The sequence below is a fragment of the Bos indicus genome, chromosome 19 (assembly GCF_029378745.1).
Source record: "Bos indicus isolate NIAB-ARS_2022 breed Sahiwal x Tharparkar chromosome 19, NIAB-ARS_B.indTharparkar_mat_pri_1.0, whole genome shotgun sequence".
Classification (NCBI taxonomy): Eukaryota; Metazoa; Chordata; class Mammalia; order Artiodactyla; family Bovidae; genus Bos; species Bos indicus.
Genome location: NC_091778.1, coordinates 31,419,915 through 31,441,027, shown reverse-complemented (window position 1 = coordinate 31,441,027; position 21,113 = coordinate 31,419,915). Strand labels below are relative to the sequence as shown.

General features: G+C 43.8%; 1 protein-coding gene across 4 annotated transcripts in view; it reads right to left on the bottom strand.

Moving 5' to 3' along the window:
* The window catches only part of SHISA6 (shisa family member 6), a 262,209-nt gene that overhangs the window by 128,380 nt on the left and 112,716 nt on the right, over positions 1–21,113 (bottom strand). For 2 of the 4 annotated variants that reach the window (XM_070773098.1, XM_019980424.2), the window contains exon 3: positions 2,628–2,723. The exons of the other annotated variants lie outside the window; for them this stretch is intronic. In XM_070773098.1, coding sequence (XP_070629199.1) covers positions 2,628–2,723 — 96 coding nt within the window. The remainder of the gene's footprint in view (positions 1–2,627; positions 2,724–21,113) is intronic. 4 annotated transcript variants of the gene reach the window in all.

The following is a 21,113-nucleotide window of genomic DNA, read 5'->3' as shown; positions in this document are numbered from 1 at the left end:
CATCCCCAGCCAGGACATCTCCCCTGAACTTGTCCACATGGTTGATTAAGAAGCCTCTAAAACTTACTATGAAGCCAGCGTGAATTCGCATCAGCCCCAGCCTGTCAAGACCCTGGTCCTCCCACTGACATCGTCTTCCTAACGCCTCAGGGCACAAGTGTTATGTTTTCATTCCACCTGGAGTGGCAACCAGATCCCTAAGTGGTCCCCAGGCCCTGGGTGGTCCAGCCCCGCTCTGACCTCACCCCCTCCTGCCCGCAGCCTGGCCCCATCTGCTCCAGCCTCACAGCTATCCCTGTGCCAGCTGGTAGGGTGGGGGCAGTGGGCAGCTGTTCCCACCACCTGGGAGACCCTCCCCCCAAATCCCAGAGGACTTGACCTTTGACCTCCTTCGGTCTTTGCTCAAATGCCACTTTTATTCTCGAGCATCTGGATGTTCTTTTCAACAACTCCAGCTCCTCCCGCATTCCCTGCCTCATTTTGCCCCATAGCTTTTAACTCCCTGACATGCTTCGTAGATGTACTCCTTTACATCTATCATCTCTCTCTGGCATGTAAGTCTATCGGCTGCATCCTCAGGCCTAGAGGAGTAGCTGGCATGCAGCAGGTGCTCAGCTTACGTGCTGACCTGGGCAGCAGTGCCTGCCTCTTCCAAAGGGGACTCACTTTGAGGCACCTATCTGTCAGCAAAGAATCTATCGGTCCATCTTTCTCTTCACACACACACACACACACACACGGGTGGAAAGGACCGAGGACAGTGCAGGTTGGCACAGGTGTACCTGCTGTCACTGCCGCTCAGAAGGACTCTAGGCCTGGTGTGGCCTGGGCTACCCTGGTGGAGGTCATAGTAATACAGTATGGTCATGTGGGGCTTTTGGAAAAGAGTCTTCAGGCTCTCTCCTGCAGACTTAAAAAGAACCACCCTGCTTGAGATCTTTCACCAAACTGCCCAAATAGCAGAGGGTCTCCATAGGGGTGTTCATTGAGACAGACTTTGAAAAATTATCTAAGAGGAGGCTGAGCTTCCTCTCTGGAAGGATAGACCCTACTCATCTGGAGTAAATGCTCCAACTCCTGATTTGTGTTCCTTTTAAAAAAAAAATTAAAAGTATATATGAAGTATGCCATATATGTGTATTACATACTTTACATATATTACCATTTTAAATTGACTTACAGTGTGCTGTCAGATTCTGACCCATCTTCTCTTTATGGCTTCCTCTATTGCAACATGTGTCTTCTATGAAAGAGCCATCGCTCACCAAGTGCTCACGACGTGTGGGTCTCACCGACCCACCACCCACACGCCACCTCAGCCCCCTCCATCCTCACGAGGCAGGATGCGTGGGGCTTGAGCAGCATCTTTAGAAGCAGGTATGAATGTAACCTCACGAAGACACCCCAAGCCAGAAGCACCCAATTGAGCTGCTCCCCAGTTCCTGACCCGCAGAAACTTTGTGAGATAAGAAATGTTTATTGTGGGTTGAAAATGCTCCCTTCTAATTTCTTTCAGAGTGATGGGTATTTATCCCAAAGCAGATGACACGGAGGTCGCACATCACAGCCTTGAGTTGATATGAGTGTGTCTAGGATGTCTAGGTTTGTATCTTTTACCAGAAAACCCCTTCCCAAGTCATCTGGTCCCAATTTGATTCTGCAACTCTCAGGAGCCACAAATGCCACCTGAATCCTCAATAAACTTTATTTAGACACAAAGAGACACAACAGAAAATACATACACAGATACAGATTTTTTTTTTTTTCTCTATAGGATGAACAAACATCACATAGGGAATTTAAAAATTGGATGCACGGAACGTAAGAAAAAAAATCGCAAAGTTCCTTGTTCACTCACACTTGGAACAAACACATATTTCAGAGGAAGACAGGGATACACCATCCCTACAACAGAATTCACAGTTGTCTATCACAGTACACAGGTGTTAGGAAGGTAATCAAAGGGTGGGGGATCCAGTTACTCTTGGTATGACAGGATGCTCACAAGACTAGTAGAACTCTGTTGAAACAAAAGACAGGATGGAGGATGCCACACCCCCTGCACAGATGCTCTGCAAGCTGTCGGCTAGGTCATAAAGCAGCTCAGCAGAAATGCCACGTTAGAGTTCAGCTTGTGGCTGGAAGGTCTGTGTAACCTCTACCTTCGTGTCCCCATCAAGGAGAGTTTACATAGACACACTTAGGACGCTGAAACTCTCGACATGCGTGCCGGCTTCAACACCCCCCAGGACAGAACATTGACATCAAGGTGTTAAATGTGGCTTTCAAACGGAAGAGGAATAATAGCCAAGAGGAGAAGGAACACTTTGCGTCTGTCCGCAGTGTTTCCCGCCATGCTGCCTGCGTTCCCATCCCACGGGGAGCCACGGGCATCTGTGTCCTGCTCCACACCATGGGCGGGCCAGGACGCATGCCTCTTGGGAGTCTATTATTGCCTTCTAAAGTCACACCTGTGAAGCCACGCATGTCATCAGGGTAAGCAGCCATGGAACCACCCCACTTATCCTGTCCCGGACCAGCCTCTGGCCTCCACACCATCTTCGCCTTTCAGATGGGGGTTCCCTAGGCAACCTCTGTATTTTAGTAAAAAATGGTTTCCACTGTACCCTTCGTGTGTCCTCTTCCTAATGTGACAAATCCAGATGAGATGAAGTTATGGAGATCAGGTCCTCCACTTCGGTAAGCATCCTTCCCATAATGTCCTGCAAGAAGACGGGGCAGAATTACCTGGCACATCCATGACACCAACAAGAAGACAAAGGCTGCTGTTCCAGTTCACTCAAAAATGGCGGTGAACTTAATTTCAAATCAGCAGCTAAGTCAGAAGGTAGAAGCAATCAAGGAAGATATATATATATATATAAAATATTATTTCATAAATTTATATATAATATATATTATAAATATATAAAGTATATATGAAGTATGCCATATATAATATATATTACATACTCTATATATTAAGATTTTAAATATATACACATATATTGTGTATATATATACACACACACACACACACATACACACACATATAACCGCAACAAAGAAGAAAGTTCTGGGAAGCTTATGTTGGAAGCAGAGGTGGGGGAAAGCACTTGACTCTGGCATTTCTGACTGAGCACATCAGCACTTCAGTCTGAACTGAACTTGGCCTACCATCCTGTGCTTTGTCCCAGCTTCCTCCTTTCTTTTTCTTGTCTTATTCCTTTGGTTTTCTTTCTTCCTGGAGCATAGAAATGTGGTTCTGATCGAAATGCTCCACGTGTGTGCATGTTTATGAATCATACCTCATCCTATGAACTATAGTCTTGGGGCTTAGGAGAAATCCAACGTCACTGAGGCTGACAAGTAGGGCGGTGGCTCTGAAACACTGGGAAAATATTTATGTGCTTTTCTCTTTCAACTTTCTGCAGTAAGATTTTATCCCTCGTCAGCCTCCTCTCTCCGTCTACCTGTGGGGTTGGGGGTGAAGAAAAGTCTTAGACCCTGGGAGAAGACATGCAAAGAGAAAAAATAGTTACTGTTCTGCTTCTGACATTTGATGTAGGATTTCACAGGACCCCTGAAGTACAGGCCTTAAAAAGAAAGAAAGACCTCTCTAAATGCCATCTTGAAGTATGTACATGTGAAAGTGGAGAAAGCCACACATATGTCATGTTGCCACAAGAGCATGTTAAAAACTGTACTTAACAATTAAACACTGAGAAGACTACCTAAGATGTAAAGTTAAGTAAAAAAGTGGAAGAAAATACTATAGTAAGTATGACCACAATTCTGTAAAAAGTGCAAACCAGTGTAGTTTAAAACAACAACAACAAAAGATTGAAAGAAAACACACTGATACCGACCACCACCTTTAGATGGTCGGAACACGAGTTTTATTTCTTCTCTGCTTTCAGCTTCTCTGTATTTTCCAAGTTTTTTCCTATAATGAGCATGTCACTATAAATAGGTGAAATACATTTCTAATGGAAAAATGTACAATAAATGTAGATAACCTAAATCACATTTTTTTTCTTAGCAATGCATCCTCTGCATTAGATATCAAAAAATGGGTGCATGTTGGATTCATCCAGAAGCTTTAAAAAATACAAATGTCCTAACACTGCTCCAGGGATTCTGATTCAGTTGATCAGGAGGTGTTTTTTTGTGTTTTTTTTTTTTTAAAGGAGGTCTCCAGGTGGTTCTCATGTGGCTCATATAATAAAGAATCTGTCTGCAATGTGGGAGGCCTGGGTTTGATCCCTGGGTTGGGAAGATCCCCTGGAGAAGGGAATGGCAACCCACTCCAGTATTCTTGCCTGGAGAATTTCATGGACAGAGGAGCCTGGTGGGCTACAGTCCATGGGGTTGCAAAGAGTTGGACATGACTGAGTGACTGACATTTTCACACAGGGAAGAAGAACCACTGCCCTAGAGTAAACGTATAAACAACCGAGGTTCAGTTTGCTCGTGGGGGTCAGGGGGGCAGTGAGCATTTGCTGGAGTCCTCGTGGGTGCCTTGCCCTGCCCTCTATTTAGGTCCTGGACTCCAGCATCCTTCCTCTGAAGAGTGGAGTCTGGCTGGACCAGTTTCTGCCTTCTCCCAGATCAGAGGGTCTCAACCCTGAGTGTGCGTCAGAAAAAACAGGAGGGCAGGTTAAAGCCTGCTGGGCCCCACCCCCAGAATTTCTGAGTCATTTGATCTGGGATGGGCCTCAAGAGCTTGCATTTCTATCTAGTCACCCTGATGATACTGCTGCTTGAGTCTGAGATCTGTAATCCAAGTGTATCAGGAATATAAAAGAATTTTACCACTGTCTCCCATATGTCCTCCACTCTGGAATAAATACCTCCTTCCTTGGGGCACACAGCTTTCCACGAGGAACTTTCTGGCTGTAAAAGACTGTAGTCACAACCCAGAATTTTATAGAAAAGAATTATTGGAGCTGAACTAAGAGGCTTCTACCCGTATCCCAAGCCATGTCACGACTCCAGAAACCCAACTCTCATCCCGGAAAAATGCAACTTCATTGAGGGATGAAGGAGAGAAGGACAAGGGAGTGTGGAGTGGTACAGTACAAGCCCCAAGAAGAGGGGGACCCTTGTCCTGTAACGAGTTACTTCCCCCTACTGCCCCTCCCAACAGAAGAGTAAGAAATGGAAGTAGCAATTCCGAAATCTCATAAATTTGGACCTCGTTAATTCAGAACCTCCGATACATCCTTCAGAGTTTGGTTTATTTTTGTGCTCCTTATAAATAAGATTTTTGATAAACCAATCAATACCGAGAGAGATGGCACAATAAACAGTACCTTTGCTACTTGAAATCATTCTTATCTGTCAGCTGGAACAAGGTCCCTCAGGGCTAAGTGCTGCTTACTGCTTTGGGGCTGAGCTGACTGAAAGCCAACTCAATCACCCGATCCCTACTGTGGGCCAGACAGAGGCACAGAGCCTCTGAAAACAGGGTTTCATCTGTATGACACAACAGCAAACATTCCGTAGCATTATGCAGTTTACAAAGATCGTTCATACACAATTTTCTTAAAGTTTTAATCATTACTGCATTGTAAGTTCTGTATTATTAAAATATTATTCTCCCATTTTATTGGTAGAAAAACTGAGGCCAAGGGTGGGAAATTGGAAGATGACTGAGCCATCACTAGCATCCCAGTCTTCTTCTTTTTTTTTTTTTTTTACTTTTTATTTTGTATTGGACTATAGCCAAATAACAGCGTTGTCATAGTTGCGGGTGAACAGCGAAGGGATTCAGCCATACATATGCATGTATCCATTCTCCCCCAAACCCCCCTCCCATTCAGGCTGCCACATAATACTGAGCAGAGTTCCCTGTGCTATACAGTAGATCCTTACTGGTTATCCATTTAAAATATACCAGTGTGTACATGACCATCTCAAACTCCCTAATTATCTCTCCCCCCTCAACCTTACCCCCTGGCAACCATAAACTCATTCTCTAAGTCTGTGAGTCTGTTTGGTAAATAGTTCATTTGTATCATTTCTTTTTAGATTTTCCACATAGCATCCTGGTCTTCTGACTCCAAACCCCCTTGTCAGTTCTCTCTTGCACACCTGGCTTCATTTCCTCCTCACAAGAGCCCTGTGTAACAATGGTCAGTTTTCTAAGTTCATGGAGCTAGGCAGTGGCAGACCCTGGATCCCAACCACGTGTACCCATCCCTACACCCAAAATCTTTCTATAGCTCTCCCCAAGCCAGCTCACCCCTCGGTCTGAACACGTGTCGACGTGACTCTTCTCTGAGACTTAAGCCAGGACCCAGGGGAATCGCTTCTCTTCTCTGCAGCCTTGACCCCATGCTTGACCCCATGACTTGATGCTGGGCCTCAAGGTAGGCCACAGCAGCACAAATTTTGCCCAAGTTGCAGTTCCAGAGAAACGGCCCTATACCCAGCAGAGCTCCAAATAGAGGCTAGGGGGCGCTCTGTGAGCACACTCAAGTAGTGTGGATTATCCACGTGTCAACACCACACACACACAGCCCCCGATCAGGTCCCACAAAGGTGGGGCTTCCCTGGTGGTCCAGTGGTTAAGAATTCACCTGCCAAGGCAGGGGACACAGATTGTATCCCTGGTCCAGAAAGATGCCACTTTCCTCCGGGCAGTTAGGCCCATGCAGAACAACTACTGAAGCTTGCACACCCCCAACCCGTGCTCGGCAAGAGGAGCCCCCACAGTGAGAGAAAGCCTACATGCAGCAACAAAGGCTCAGCAGAGCCGGAGTAAATAAGTTATATGTATTTTTTCTTTTTTTAAAAGAAAGCAGCTTTGAGTAAACAGAAAATTTCTCTGTAAAAGAGATGTGCTATAAAAAATAGGAGGGGGAAAATGAGGTAATATCTGAATGACTTCAATAAAATTTATGAGAATTTTGCATTGGTTAAATTCCACCCACAGCTATGGGAGTGAAAGAAAGTAACCTAGGCAGTTTGCCTGAGTTGTAAATATGGACAAGAGTGTGCATACTGAAGAAACTGGTGAAGTCAATTCCAATGAGAGAGGCCCACTGGGTACTCAGTGGGGAAGGAGAGAGAAAGGAGAAAAGATGAGAAAAAAAAAAAAAAAGGACAACTCTAGAAGTTACTATCTGTTTAAAATAAGATGCCCAGGAGAGAAACAGAAGAGATAATTCAGAAGCAATAATTACAAGTTAATAGACTTTTTTTGAGCAGATAGAAGACTTTAATCTTTAGTCAAATATCAGACATACATTAGAAGGATCGATATCTAGATATATTCACTAGTGAAATGCCATTTAGAAAAAAAGGGAGAAATGCAAACCAACTTCATAAAATACTAAACCTACAGAAAGTAAAGCAACCTTTTAAAGACTTTTGAGACCATTACTTGAGTAGACAGGAGAGGATGGAGGAGAGACAAAACGGATGAAGGAGATGGAGGAGCACAAACTTCCAGTTATAAAATAAATAAATCATGGGGGTATATAGTTCAGCCTGGGGAAAGTAGTCAATAATATTGTATTATGTTTGCATGGTGACAGATGGTAACTAGGCTGACTATAACGATCATTTTGCAGTGCATTATACGCAAATGTCAAATACTAATATAATTTTGTATATCAATTATACCTCAATAAAAAAATTCAAGAAGTGTTTTTTTCTTGTTTTGTTGAGTTTGTTTCTTTGTTTCTGGTTAAATCACCTTCTAAAAGCAAAGGTACACTTCTTTTTGTTGAACTTTAACTAAAGTTGAGACTTCTGTATTAACCAGGAATGAAAATAAAACCTGTGCTCATTCATAAACCAGAAAGAGTTAAACTATGATACTTCAAAAGCAATCATGAAACTATAAGTCAATGGATAGAAACGTATGTTTATATTAATATCCAGAAAACACAAATAACTTCAAATTAATAAGAAAGTAAGACAACTCAATAGGAAAAATCAGGCCAAAGAGATGAAAAGGTAAGTCACAGAAGAGAAAATTCAAAGGTCCAGTATGCATAAAGTGGTGTTCCATCTCAAAAGTAATCAGGGAAATTCAAATTAAAACTATAATGAGGTAACATTTCGCACCCAGCAGACTGGCAAAAATAAAAATTCCTGGGACTCTGGGCATGTAGAGGCAGAAACAAGAACTCTTGCACACTTCTAGTGGGAGTGTAAACTGGTGCAAGTGCTTTGGAAGGAACCCTGGTGACGGCTAATAAAGTTGATGATAGATGTACCACAGAACCAGCAATTTCACCTTCAGGTCTGTGCCTGAGATAAATCCTCAAATGTGTGCATAAGGAGATACATGCAAGGATGTTCATGAGCAATACTGTTTCTAATAAACTGGGGAAAGAACTCTTGGGATAAATCAGTTCAGTTCAGTCGCTCAGTTGTGTCTGACTCTTTATGACCCCATGAGTCACAGCACGCCAGGCCTCCCTGTCCATCACCAACTCCCGGAGTTCACTCAAACTCATGTCCATTGAGTTGGTGATGCCATCCAGCCATCTCATCCTCTGTCGTCTCCTTCTCCTTCTGCCCCCAATCCCTACCAGCATCAGGGTCTTTTCCAATGAGCCAACTCGAGGTATATTCATATAATGTAACCCTATTCAACTCTGTACAGTTGAAATGAACCAGAGCTCTAAGTATCAACATGGAGCATTCTTAGTTGCAGTGTTAAGGACCACACTCAACTAGCTGAAGGTAAATAGGATGACATCATAGAGAGAGAGTTTTAAAACCTGCAACACCCTCTCCTTCCCCTGCTGTATCCACAAGTCCCTTCTCTATGTCTGCATCCCTATTCCTGCCCAGGATGAATTGAGAGAATAACATCAACATACATATACTGTGTGCTCAGTCACTCAGTTGTGTCTGACTCTTTTGCAACCCACGAACTGTGGCCCACCAGGCTCCTCTCTCCATGGGATTTCCCAGGCAAGAATACTGGAGTGGGTTACCATTTCCTTCGGGAGGGGATCTTCCGGACTCAGAGATCAAATCCGCGTCTCCTGCGTTGGCAGGTGGATTCTTTACCACTGAGCCACCTGGGAAACCCCAACATAAATATACTACCATGTGTAAAACAGATAGTTGATGCAAAGCTGCTATATAATATAGGGGGTTCAGTTTGGTGCTCTGCGATGACCTAGAGGATGGGATGGGGGAGGCAGGAGGAAGGTGTGAGAGGGAGGGGATATATGTATACTTACAGCTGATTCACGTGTTGTACACCAGAAACCAATACAACATTGTAAAGCAATTATTGTTCAGTTAAAAATAAATTAAAAAAAAAAAAAAACATATAACATACCACTGCTGCTGCTGCTGCTAAGTCGCTTCAGTCGTGTCTGACTCTGTGCGACCCCACAGACGGCAGCCCACCAGGCTCCCCCATCCCTGGGATTCTCCAGGCAAGAACACAAGAGTGGGTTGCCATTTCCTTCTCCAATGCATGAAAGTGAAAAGTGAAAGTGAAGTCGCTCAGTCGTGTCCAACTCTTCGAGACCCCATGGACTGCAGCCTACCAGGCTCCTCCGTCCATGGGATTTTCCAGGCAAGAGTACTGGAGTGGGGTGCCATTGCCTTCTCCGATAACACACCACTACATTGTTTAAATATATGCATATATAGTGTTATATATATTGGAGAAGGAAATGGCACCCCACTCCAGTACTCTTGCCTAGAAAATCCCATGGACGGAGGAGCCTGGTGGGCTGCAGTCCATGGGGTCACGAAGAGTCGGACACGACTGAGCAACTTCACGATGATGATAGTGTTATATAAGTACCAAGAAATTCTTGGACATGATCAATACTGATATTAGGAAACCAGATACTTCTGTGGACATGTCTGACTCAAATAAGTATTTTATTTTGTTTCTAAGATAGCTATAGATAGACACATTGATGGATGATGGATGAATACACAGATTATATAGACGATGGATAGATACAAAGATGGAACTGTTGCCCAAGTATTTAATTCACTGCCAAATTATTCTCCAACAATAAAGGAAATAAAGAGTTTCCAGTTTTTAAAAACTCAGAGACTAAAATATCCTCCAGTCTTCACTAGGAGAAGGAAAAAAGCTGCCTGATGATGAAATCTGTCAAGCAAGAAGTAAAACTATAGAATTTCTAAAGTCATGGATGTGCTTATTTGTAATCTATACAGTACACAAATCCAAAAATTCATTAAGAAAAGACTGGTGAATTAGATTATACATAACATTTAACAAATTGTCTTTATTGACAGAAATAAATTTGAGTAATACTGGAGTTGCCCTGGAAAATCTGGTATGCAAATGGGGCAATAAAATACATTACTGTGATAAAACCAGAACTAGCTTCCTTCATCGGGGGAACATTGCTCCATCGTTAGAGCCTGCTTGCAAAGGACTGCTTTGCTCAGAACAGACGGGGGAGCTGGTCTCTGGCAAGTTGGAAGGAAGCTTGACAGTGCTGGCCAGGACCCTGCTCTGTAGCCATTCCACTGGTGATCTTCTTCACAGAAAACAGGCCATAGACCAACATCAAAACCCATGTAATATCCTACGGTCTAATGTGTGAGAAAGGGGTTTCCCTTCATTTACAAAAAGCTCCATCATATCAATAATCCTGCGTGCGTGAGTGCTAAGTCGCTTCAGTCATGTCCGACTCTTTGCAACCCAATGGACCACTGTAGCCCACCAGGATCCTTTATCCATGGGGATTCTCCAGGCACTAATACTGGAGTGAGTTACCATGCCCTCCTCCAGGGGATCTTCCCAACTCAAGGATCAAACCCGCATCTCTTACATCTACCTGCGTTGGCAGGCAGGTTCTTTACCCACTGGCACCATATGGGAAGCCCATCAATAATCATCAGTTCAGTTTAGTTCAGTTGCTCAGACTCTTTGCGACCCCATGAAGTGCAGTATGCCAGGTCTCCCTGTCCATCACCAACTCCCAGAGTTTACTCAAACACATGTCCATCGAGTTGGTGATGCCATCCAGCCATCTCATCCTCTGTCATCCCCTTCTCCTCCTGCCCCCAATCCCTCCCAGCATCAGGGTCTTTTCCAATGAGTCAACTCTTCGCATGAGATGGCCAAATTATTGGAGTTTCAGCTTTAGCGTTAGGCCTTCCAATGAACACCCAGGACTGATCTCCTTTAGGATGGACTGATTGGACCTCCTTGCAGTTCAAGGGACTCTCAAGAGTCTTCTCCAACACCACAGTTCAAAAGCATCAATTCTTTGGTGCTCAGCTTTCTTCACAGTCCAACTCTCACATCCATACATGACCACTGGAAAAACCATAGCCTTGACTAGACGGACCTTTGTTGGCAAAGTAATGTCTCTGCTTTGGAATATGCTGTCTAGGTTGGTCATAACTTTCCTTCCAAGGAGTAAGCGTCTTTTAATTTCATGGCTGCAATCACCATCTGCAGTGATTTTGGAGCCCAGAAAAATAAAGTCTGACATTGTTTCCACTGTTTCCCCATCTATTTCCCATGAAGTGATGGGACCAGATGCCATGATCTTAGTTTTCTGAACGTTGAGCTTTAAGCCAACTTTTTCACTCTCCACTTTCACTTTCATCAAGAGGCTTTTTAGTTCCTCTTCACTTTCTGCCATAAAGGTGGCATCATCTGCATATCTGAGGTTATTGATATTTCTCCCAGCAATCTTGATTCCAGCTTGTGCTTCTTCCAGCTCAGCATTTCTCATGATGTACTCTGCATACAAGTTAAATAAGCAGGGTGACAATATACAGCCTTGACGTACTCCTTTTCCTATTTGGAACCAGTCTGTTGTTCCATGTCCAGTTCTAACTGTTGCTTCCTGCCCTGCATACATATTTCTCAAGAGGCAGGTCAGGTGGTCTGGTATTTCCATCTCTTTCAGAATTTTCCACAGTTTATTGTGATCCACACAGTCAAAGGCTTTGGCATAGTCAATAAAACAGAAATAGATGTTTTTCTGGAATTCTCTTGCTTTTTCAATGATCCAGCAGATATTGGCAATTTGATCTCTGATTCCTCTGCCTTTTCTAAAACCAGCTTGAACATCTGGAAGTTCATGGTTCATGTATTGTTGAAGCCTGGCTTGGAGAATTTTTAGCATTACTATAATCATAACCACCAAAAATAATGATAATAATAAAAATATACGAGGGAAAATGAACAAGGAATATGAATAGGAAATTACCCTAATCCCCCCCCAAAAAATTTAAAAGTCAATGGAGATATAAAAATGTGATTAACCCTAACTCATCATTAACTGGGCTTCCTTAGTGGCTCAGCTGGTAAAGAATCTGCCTGCAATGCGGGAGACCTGGGTTCGATCCCTGGGTTGGGAAGATCCCCTGGAGAATGAAATGGCTACCTACTCCAGTATCCTGGCCTGGAGAATTCCACGGACTGTACAGTCCATGGGGTTGCAAAGAGTCGGACATGATTGAGTGACTTTCACTTTCATTATTAAGAAAATGCAAATCAAAACATGAGCTATTTTTTTCAAAAAAAAAAAAAAAACAGAAATCAATTTGGCAAAACTGAAGCATTCAATGCAAAACTGAAGCATTCAAGGAGACTCAGTGCCAGGGGAATGAGCTCTCTCATTGCTGCCAGTGGGAGGATAAATTAGTGATGTCCCTTTGAAGGACAGGCCATTGACTCAGTATCTCAGTGCTAGGAATTTCCCCTACATGTATGCTCTCAAGTTTTTCCATAATATATGAATTAGGCTAGACACGTGGCAGTGGTTTAGTCACTAAGTCGTGTCTGACTCCATAGACTATAGCCCACGGAATTTCCCAGGCAAGAGTACTGGTGTGGGTTGCCATTTCTTCTTCCAGGGGATCTTCCTGACTCGGGGATCGAACCCAGGTCTCCTGAATTGCAGGCAGATTGTTTATCAACTGAGCCACCAGTGAAGCCCCAGGTAAGGCTGTGAACCGCTGATTACAGTAGTCTCTGTCAATAGGAGGAATCATCCAAGTGATAGAATAGTACTTAGCTATTAAAAAGGATAAGGGAGGGCTGCATTACATGCCCATGTGGGAAGAGCTTTAAGGTACAAAAAGTGGAGGAAAAAAAACCAAAGGGTAGGGCAATGTTTCAGTATCATTTCTTTTATATAATGGGCTTCCCAGGTGGTTCAGTGGTAAAGAATCCACCTGCGGATGCAGGAAAAGATCCCCTGGAGAAGGAAATGGCAACCCGCTCCTTGCCCGAGGAATCCCTTGGGCAGAGGAGCCTGGAGGGCTACAGTCCATGAGATCCCAAAAGCTGACTTAGAGACTAAAGGACAACAACACAACAAAATAAAAATGAAAATACTATACTCAGAGAGTCTATATAGAGACCCATTACAGGTAGTCTGCTTTATACTAAATTTTTTTTTCCTGCAAATAATCATGAAGCCAAAATACTAAAACTTTCTTTCCTTTGGGGAGAGAGTTTGGAAGGAAGGGATGTCTTTACCTTTGAATTTTTTTAAGATTTTTTTTTATACGGACCACTTCTTAACATCTTTATTCATTACAATATTGCTTCTGTTTTTGGTTTGTTTGTTTGTTTGTTTTTTGGCCACGAGGCATGTGGGATCTCAGCTCCCTGGCCGGGGACTGAATCTGTACCCTCTACTTTGGAAGACAAAGTGTCAGCCACTGGACCAGCAGGAAAGTCCCTACCTCTGAGCTTTCTCACTTCCTTTACTGTCTGAATTTCCTAAACACGTATATGTGTTATTTTTATTTTTGTACTATTGACAGAGGTTATCTGGTATTAGGGAGTGAGATCATGGGTCATTCTTTGTTTTTCTCTTTGTACTTCCTCATACGAAAAAAAAAAAACCCACGTCTTATAAATGTCATTTATAAAAAGAAGTATAGGGGCCAGGATGTGAGGGGGGCCACTTTTCCTTGTGTAAATGACAAGGCATTTATCCAACACAGACACTAATACCCACCTGGCAGGAGGGTGGTGAGGATTAAACGAGATCCTGTGTGTCAATCGTTTTGTCTGATTCTCTGCACCAATAAGCCTCAATATATGGGAGCTGCTACTCACGTCAAGACCATGGTCTTTCCTTTATCCCCTGCAGGGAACTCCCTGGGGTCCTCTTGTTCTGCATGTGCCTCAGGCTGACCTCAGGACAGAGAGAGTCAAGGGCAGACTGCAGAGAGCTTGAGTTTTACTATTTGGCCCGAGAGCTCTTCTCCAGGAAATCCTAGGGCTCTTCTAGTTCCCAAGAGCCCACACCCATGGCTCCACGAGGGATCTGGGGCTGAGAGTCCCGAGGCCTGCGTTCCTCTGTGCAGTCACCTTTGGTTGAGTGAATAAAGTGGCTCTAAGCTCATTGTACCAGTGTAAACTGGGGGCAGGCCAGGTCTAATTGCAGCTTGAACTGACAATGACTATTTACTAGTTTAAAAGTCTCTGGAGAACAGCTACTGGGAATGCTTTGTTTTATGTGACAATTCAAGTGCTCACATAAGCACATGGGGCTGTTTCCTCCAGAGTCTGTGCAGTCAGTGGAGCTGTTGGTAAATACTCCAGGCAAACCCGAAGATTCCCCCTCTGGCATCTACCCTCTGCTGACTCTGTAGCCCGGAGACCTGGGGAGGGGGCCAGGTGTGCAGCCCAGTTGGTGAAGGCCAGCTGGTGAAGGTGTTCACAGCTATGAAGGCTGAGGTAAGCAATTCCAGATTGCCAGAAGAGTATGGGAACCACCTTGCCCGATACGCTCATTGGAAAAAAGAAGAAATGTAAAACAGAGAGAGGGGAAAGAGGCATTGTCAAGGTCACATTGGTAGACAACTTTGGAAACGAACCCCTGACCTTGACTTTCGGTTTGGTGCTTTTCATCCTATTATCGTTGGGCCCTAGGAAAACATGGGATTCTCATCAAATGCAGATGAAAAAGAATCTCAAGCAGGGTGGGGGTGGGGGCAGAAGCTAGACTACAGGTTGGCAACCATGGCACTAGGCTTCCAGGTGGCTCAGTGGTGAAAAAATCCACCTGCCAAGGCAGGAGACACAGGTTCAATCCCTGGGTGGGCAAGATCCCCTGGAGAAGGAAATGGCTACCCACTCCAGTATTCTTGCCTGGAGAATCCCATGGACAGAGGGGCCTGGTGGACTACAGTCCATGGAGACGCAAAAAAGTTGGACACAACTGAGCGACTAAACTATAACAACAACCATGGCATTAGTGAGAAATCTTACAGAAAGTCATTCATAAAAGGACCATTTCCATTCAGATAAATGTCCTCTGAATCATCGGTTTTGCTGGTTTGTATTTACAAAAACCGGTACTTTGTGCTTGAAACCAAACCAAACAAACAAAAAACATCAATATGTACGTTGTGTGAAGTGAAAGTGTTAGTTGCTCAGCCGTGTCCAACTGTCTGCACTCCCATGGACTGTAACCCACCAGGCTCCTCTGCCGATGGGATTCTCCAGCAAGAACGTTGGAGCAGGTAGTCATTTCCTTCTCCAGGGGCTCTTCCTGACCCAGGGATCAAACCCAGGTCTCCTGGATTGCAGGCAGATTCTTTACTGTCTGAGCCACCAGGGAAGCCCCATATACTCTGCAGAGGTCTCTATAGTTGTCAAGGGCAAACTCTAGGTCAACTTCATCCACTGTAATAGGTGGGCTTTGCTGTGCTCTCTTGTATATTACTCTCTTGTATATTAGGTATGTTTTAGGGTTGTTTTTTTTTAAGAAAGCATCACATGGCTCAAAATTAAAGTTTAAAAACCATATCTCTAGTGCATCCTAATTATTTACCAAGGGAGTAAGAGAGAGTGAGAGTATTTACTGGTGGTGGCATTAATTTTCAGGGGTTTTAGAAGGATGAAGCCCTCCTCCTCCCCCAGCCATCAGGATACACTCAGGGAATCTTAGAACTGGAGGAGGGTTCAAGGTCACCTTTTCTAGCCTCGAGATTTACAGATGAGGAAACTGGGGCTTGGGAGGGAGAACGAACAGTCCAAGGTCATTGCCAGCTGTGACAAAAATCCGCACATTTCCAGATCAGAGCTCTCCCCGATGCCCATGCAGCCCATGGCCTCCTCTGTACCTAGGAAGGTACAGAGATGGATTTCTATTTCAGGAGACCCCAGTGTGCCACTTATTTTTTCTTCAGATGTGCTAGCTGTAATCCCCTTGGAAAGATGCCCAGCATCTAACCAAAACTTCCCGTCTCTGACTATGACACCATTTCACTTCTGTCTCATTGAAAGCCAGGACCCTGGCCAAGAGGAGATCTGAAGCAGGCCTGGGGAGAAGGGGCAAAGGATGCAGGCAGGCAAGACTCCTACGATGTCCCAAACCTTTTAGGAGATTAGGAGAGACGCAGGGGTCAACCGGGAAATCTGTGAATCACTCAGACTCTCTCTTCATATTTAAAATAAATTTCTTGTGATGTGAACCATTTTTAAAGTCTTTATTGAATTTGTGACAACACTGCTTCTGTTTTATGTTTTATTTTAGGTTTTGGGGCCACGAGGCACGTGGGAATCTTAGCTCCCTGGCCAGGGATCGAACTCGCACCCCCTACATTGGAAGGGGAAGTCCTAACCACTGGACCACCAGGGTCTCTTTTGTTATCACAATGCAGATTTATAGGCAGTGACTTAGCCATGGGGTGATGGGGTCTGTTTTCCCCTCTGTCTCTTGACTTCTCTCAACAAAAACACTGAGCTTCTTTCTGAGTGCATCCAGATTAGTGGGGGGTCAATGGAAGGATGCTGAAAACCTCTAAATCTTATAGAGTTTTATCAGGTGGCATTCCATGGAGACGTTGGCAATGAATGCCTTTTATTATCTAGAGAAAATATTTGAAGACCATATTAATATTATCTCCTTTCTGCAGATGAATCAACAGTCTCAGAGAGGTTCAATAATTATACAAAGTCCCAGCATGACTCACCAGTGATTTAGGACAGAACCTAAATATTCTTGGGGTTCCATTCATTCAATCATGCTTCTAGGAAAGCCATGCTTCCTCCCTCTGCTCAAGGGACTTCATCTCTTCTGAAACATGCAAGAGAGACCCATGTGTCCAACAGACACAGAGCAAAAGGAGCAACTGGAGAGGCAAGAATTGCAGGGTGGGGGGCTATCATCTTTTTTCTGACTCTATCTCCCAATGGGAAGGCAATTTAATGTGCAAACTAGTGTGTATATCCTAGAAGTTATCGATGAGAATAGATTTATATTCATATACCCCAGACATGTCTCAATAACAGATAGGTGGTAAAAGCACAGACTTCCAAAAAATCAGCCTGGCTCTGACACAGGCCATATGGCTCTGGACAAACCATTAGCCTCAGATAGCCTCATCCATAAAATGGGAATGCTGCTGGCCTCATAAGGATGTTAGGAGTTTGAAGTGAAATGCATGAACGCATATAAAGCACAGAGCATTTTACACTTATTTGATAAGTCATTACTATAATAATAATTATTACTAGAGGTCCAAACCTTCTCTACTGTACTGAATATTTCCAAATACTCCAGGCAGAAAGGAAAGAAACAGTCTTAGGTTCACAATTATCCAAAACTCCAGAAAGGTCTTTCTGCTCCCCATTATTTGGGGAGAATTTCAAGGTTCACGCTGGTAATATTGTCATCCCTTGGCAGTTTAGGGTACTGTCTGCAATCGTTAGCCATGTGTTGGAAAATGGGGCTTCCCAGGTAGCTCGGTGGTAAAGAATCCACCTGCCAATGCAGGAGACGCTAGAGTTGAGGTTTCGATCCTTGGTTTGGGAAGATCCCCTGGAGAAGGAAATGGTAATACAATCTGGTATTCTTGCCTGGGAAATTCCATGGACAGAGGCAAGCCAGGCGGGCTACAGTCCGTGGGGGTCACAAAGAGTCGGACTGAGTGACTGAGCATGTGCTTTGGAAAAGACAGCCTTGTGAAGATCTAGCCAGAGGAAACCACGTGACATCAAGAGGAAGCCACTCTGTCTCCCCTCAGGCGGCACTGGTTCCTCTGCAATTCTGCTTCCACCCCACAGAATGTTCTCTTTCACTTTCCAGTGTTTTTTCTGGTTTCTCCTCATTCCTGGAACCTCCAACACTTCCGGCTCCCCATCGCCTCCATCTGATGACCGGGCTTCCTACTCCATGAAGAGATTGGAGTGGTAAGAAAGAAATCTCTCATTCATAGGAAATGGACATCCACCCTTTCCCTCTGTCTCCCCCTCTACTGAAGCGGGTGAAACACCCTTGTCAATACCCATCCCCTCTCACCTTCTCAAGGACTTAGTTCCTCAAAGCACCCCACTCCTTCCCAGTCACCAGGCTGCCTCCCTCGACAGGCTCAGCCACACTTCAACTCCTCCAGACACTCACAGCTGTAGACACAATGCTCTCCTGACCCCAGCCCTCCCGGCCCAGTCACTGCCCCGCTTCTCTGCTGCCCTGCAGAAGATAATTCGCTAAGAGCTGCTGAGAGTCACTTTCTTCCCCTCATGCTTTGTTTTCAGTTCCTTTCTGCCAGCTTTTATCTCCATCTCTCTACTCAGCTATTCCTATAGCATCAGCCGCTGTAATGGACAGAGCTTCGCCCTTCCTTCACTGTGACCTCACTGTCACTTGCTTACATTTGCAAAAATCCTATTTCCAAATAAGTCCACGTTTACAAGGACTCAGGCTTTAGCAGATCTTTCTGAACTTTTTATTTTGTATTGGGGTGTAGCCAATTAACAATGTTGTGATCATTTCAGGTGAACAGTGAAGGGACTCAGCCATATACATGTATCCATTCTCCCTGAAGTCCCCTCCCATTCAGGCTGCCACATAACATTGAGCAGAGTTCCATGTGCTCTACAACAGGTCCCTTTGGTTATCCATTTAAAATATAGCAGTGTGTGCATGACTATCCCAAACCCCCTAACTTATCCACCCGACACCAACATCTGCCCCCGGCCGTCATAAGTTTGTTCTCTAAGTCTATGAATCTGTTTCTGTTTTGTAAGTAAATTCATTTACATCATTTCTTTTTAGATTCCACATGTAAGGGATGTCATACAATATTTCTTCTCTGTCTGACTTAACTTCACTCAGTATGACACTCTCTAGGTTCATTCATGTTGCTGCAAATGGCATGATTTTATTCTTTTTAATGGCTGAGTAATATTCCATTGTGTATATGTACCACATCTTCTTTATCCATTCCTCTGTTGATGGACATTCAGGTTGCTTCCATGTCCTGGCTATTGTAAAAAGTTAGGCAGGTCTTTTTGAAGCACTCTATTCAATCCATAACAACCATCAGAAGAAACCTTGACTTCTATAGCTCCCGGAATGGTTTCTACCTACTCTTCCTCACCACACTTACCCAGTCCTAGAGCCTTGATTCCTCTCTTTATTTCATCTTCCCATCATCACTGAGCCCTCTGAGGACTACCTGCAAAATGCATCTGATACCCATCCAACTGCTCTCCATCTCACTTTCTAGTCAAAGCCACCACCACCTCTCGTCTGAGTCCAAGGCAGCCTGCCTCCAAGTCTAGCTAATTTCCTTCTCTACACAGCACTGCTCAGAAAAATGGCCTCTGCCATTCTCCTGCAAGCAAGACCGTTCATTGAAATTGAGAAAGTAACTCTGGGAGAGCCGACCCCAGGATAATGAACAGCCCAGCAGGCTCCTTTCAAAGAAAAATAATGCATCCTGGAGCCGGCCAGGAAGAAGGGATGAGACAGGATTCAGGGTGAAGACTGTGGAGTGAACAGGCTTCAGAGCCAAGGCTTGAGCTCTACCTCTAATAAAGCTGTAGCATCTGAACTGGCTGATGCCGGCCGAACCACAAGGGAGACAGATTCCAAAGTAGCAATGAACATGCTGGGAAGCAGGGAGTATTCATCTTAGCAGCTGGCCCGAAGACACTGATTCCACTAATAAACTCAGTGCAACAGCTGACAAGGCGTTTGAGCCCAGAACTCCTACTGAAGTAGCGATTTAAGTAAAAAAAATGATTTTCACTGAGAGGTGAAGTCAGGCAAAACCCCAAAGAAATGGATAAGTCTCTAGGTTTAGAAAAAGAAAATTTTATGGACAGAGGAGCCTGGTGGGCTACAGTCCATGGGGTTGCAAAAGAATCAGACACAACTGAGTGACTAAGAGAAGGCTGACTATTAATAAAAGGGTTGCCACATCTAAGGTGACACTTGACTATTTGCTTTAGATAAAATCTCATTTAATGGAATCCTTGAAACAACCCCACATTCACTACCTTTGTACAGCATGTAAATAGAATAAAATCTTCCTTGCTTTAAATAATCTGTCCCAAACTGCACAGCTTATCATGTAAATAGGAAAGATTTGAGCAAAACACTGTTTTATCCCAGGCCTGTGGCCTTTCAGCAGCCTCAGGCTGCCGTGAGAAATAAAGACATATTAAACTGTAAGAAAGGGAAATTCATGAAAAACATCAGAAAGGAGGTCAGTGGAGATTGTGTTCACAAGAACTGGGTCCAGGAATATGGGATCAAGATTTCAGCTCAATGGTGAGAAGTGAAAAAGAATATGGTGTCAATCATGAAATTTTTGCACCTTGTTTTATGTCCCTGGATATGTTCCAGGGTCTCCCAGTTTATAGTCTATAGGAACTTGAATAGAATTTGTATCTGACTGTTGTGCGAAAACTGTATACATCTTAATTATGTTGAATTGATTCATAGTACTCTTCAGGTCTACTCCATCCTTCTACTGTATATTCATTCTATTAATTTTTGAGAGTTTGATATTGAAACCCCACTTAAAATCTTAATTTATCTACTTAAAAAATAATTGTAATATATAGTGGAACTATATGAAACTTTGTTTTGTATTTTCCAAGTCTCCTGTACATGTGTTATCATATTTTCATAATTGAAAAAAAAAAGAATATTGTGTCCAATATCCTGGCCCTGAGCAATTCTTTGGTCAGTCCTGCAGATAACATAAAACATAGTTTAAAAATAATTCTCATGAGAACCACGCTTACATGAACTAAAAAGCTGACAAGTTGAGTCTAACATCTATCTGGGAAACACTAATGCAAGAGAAGAGCCAAGACATTTTGAAAAAGGATGTGCTGAAAGAGGATATTCTGTATTATAACAGAA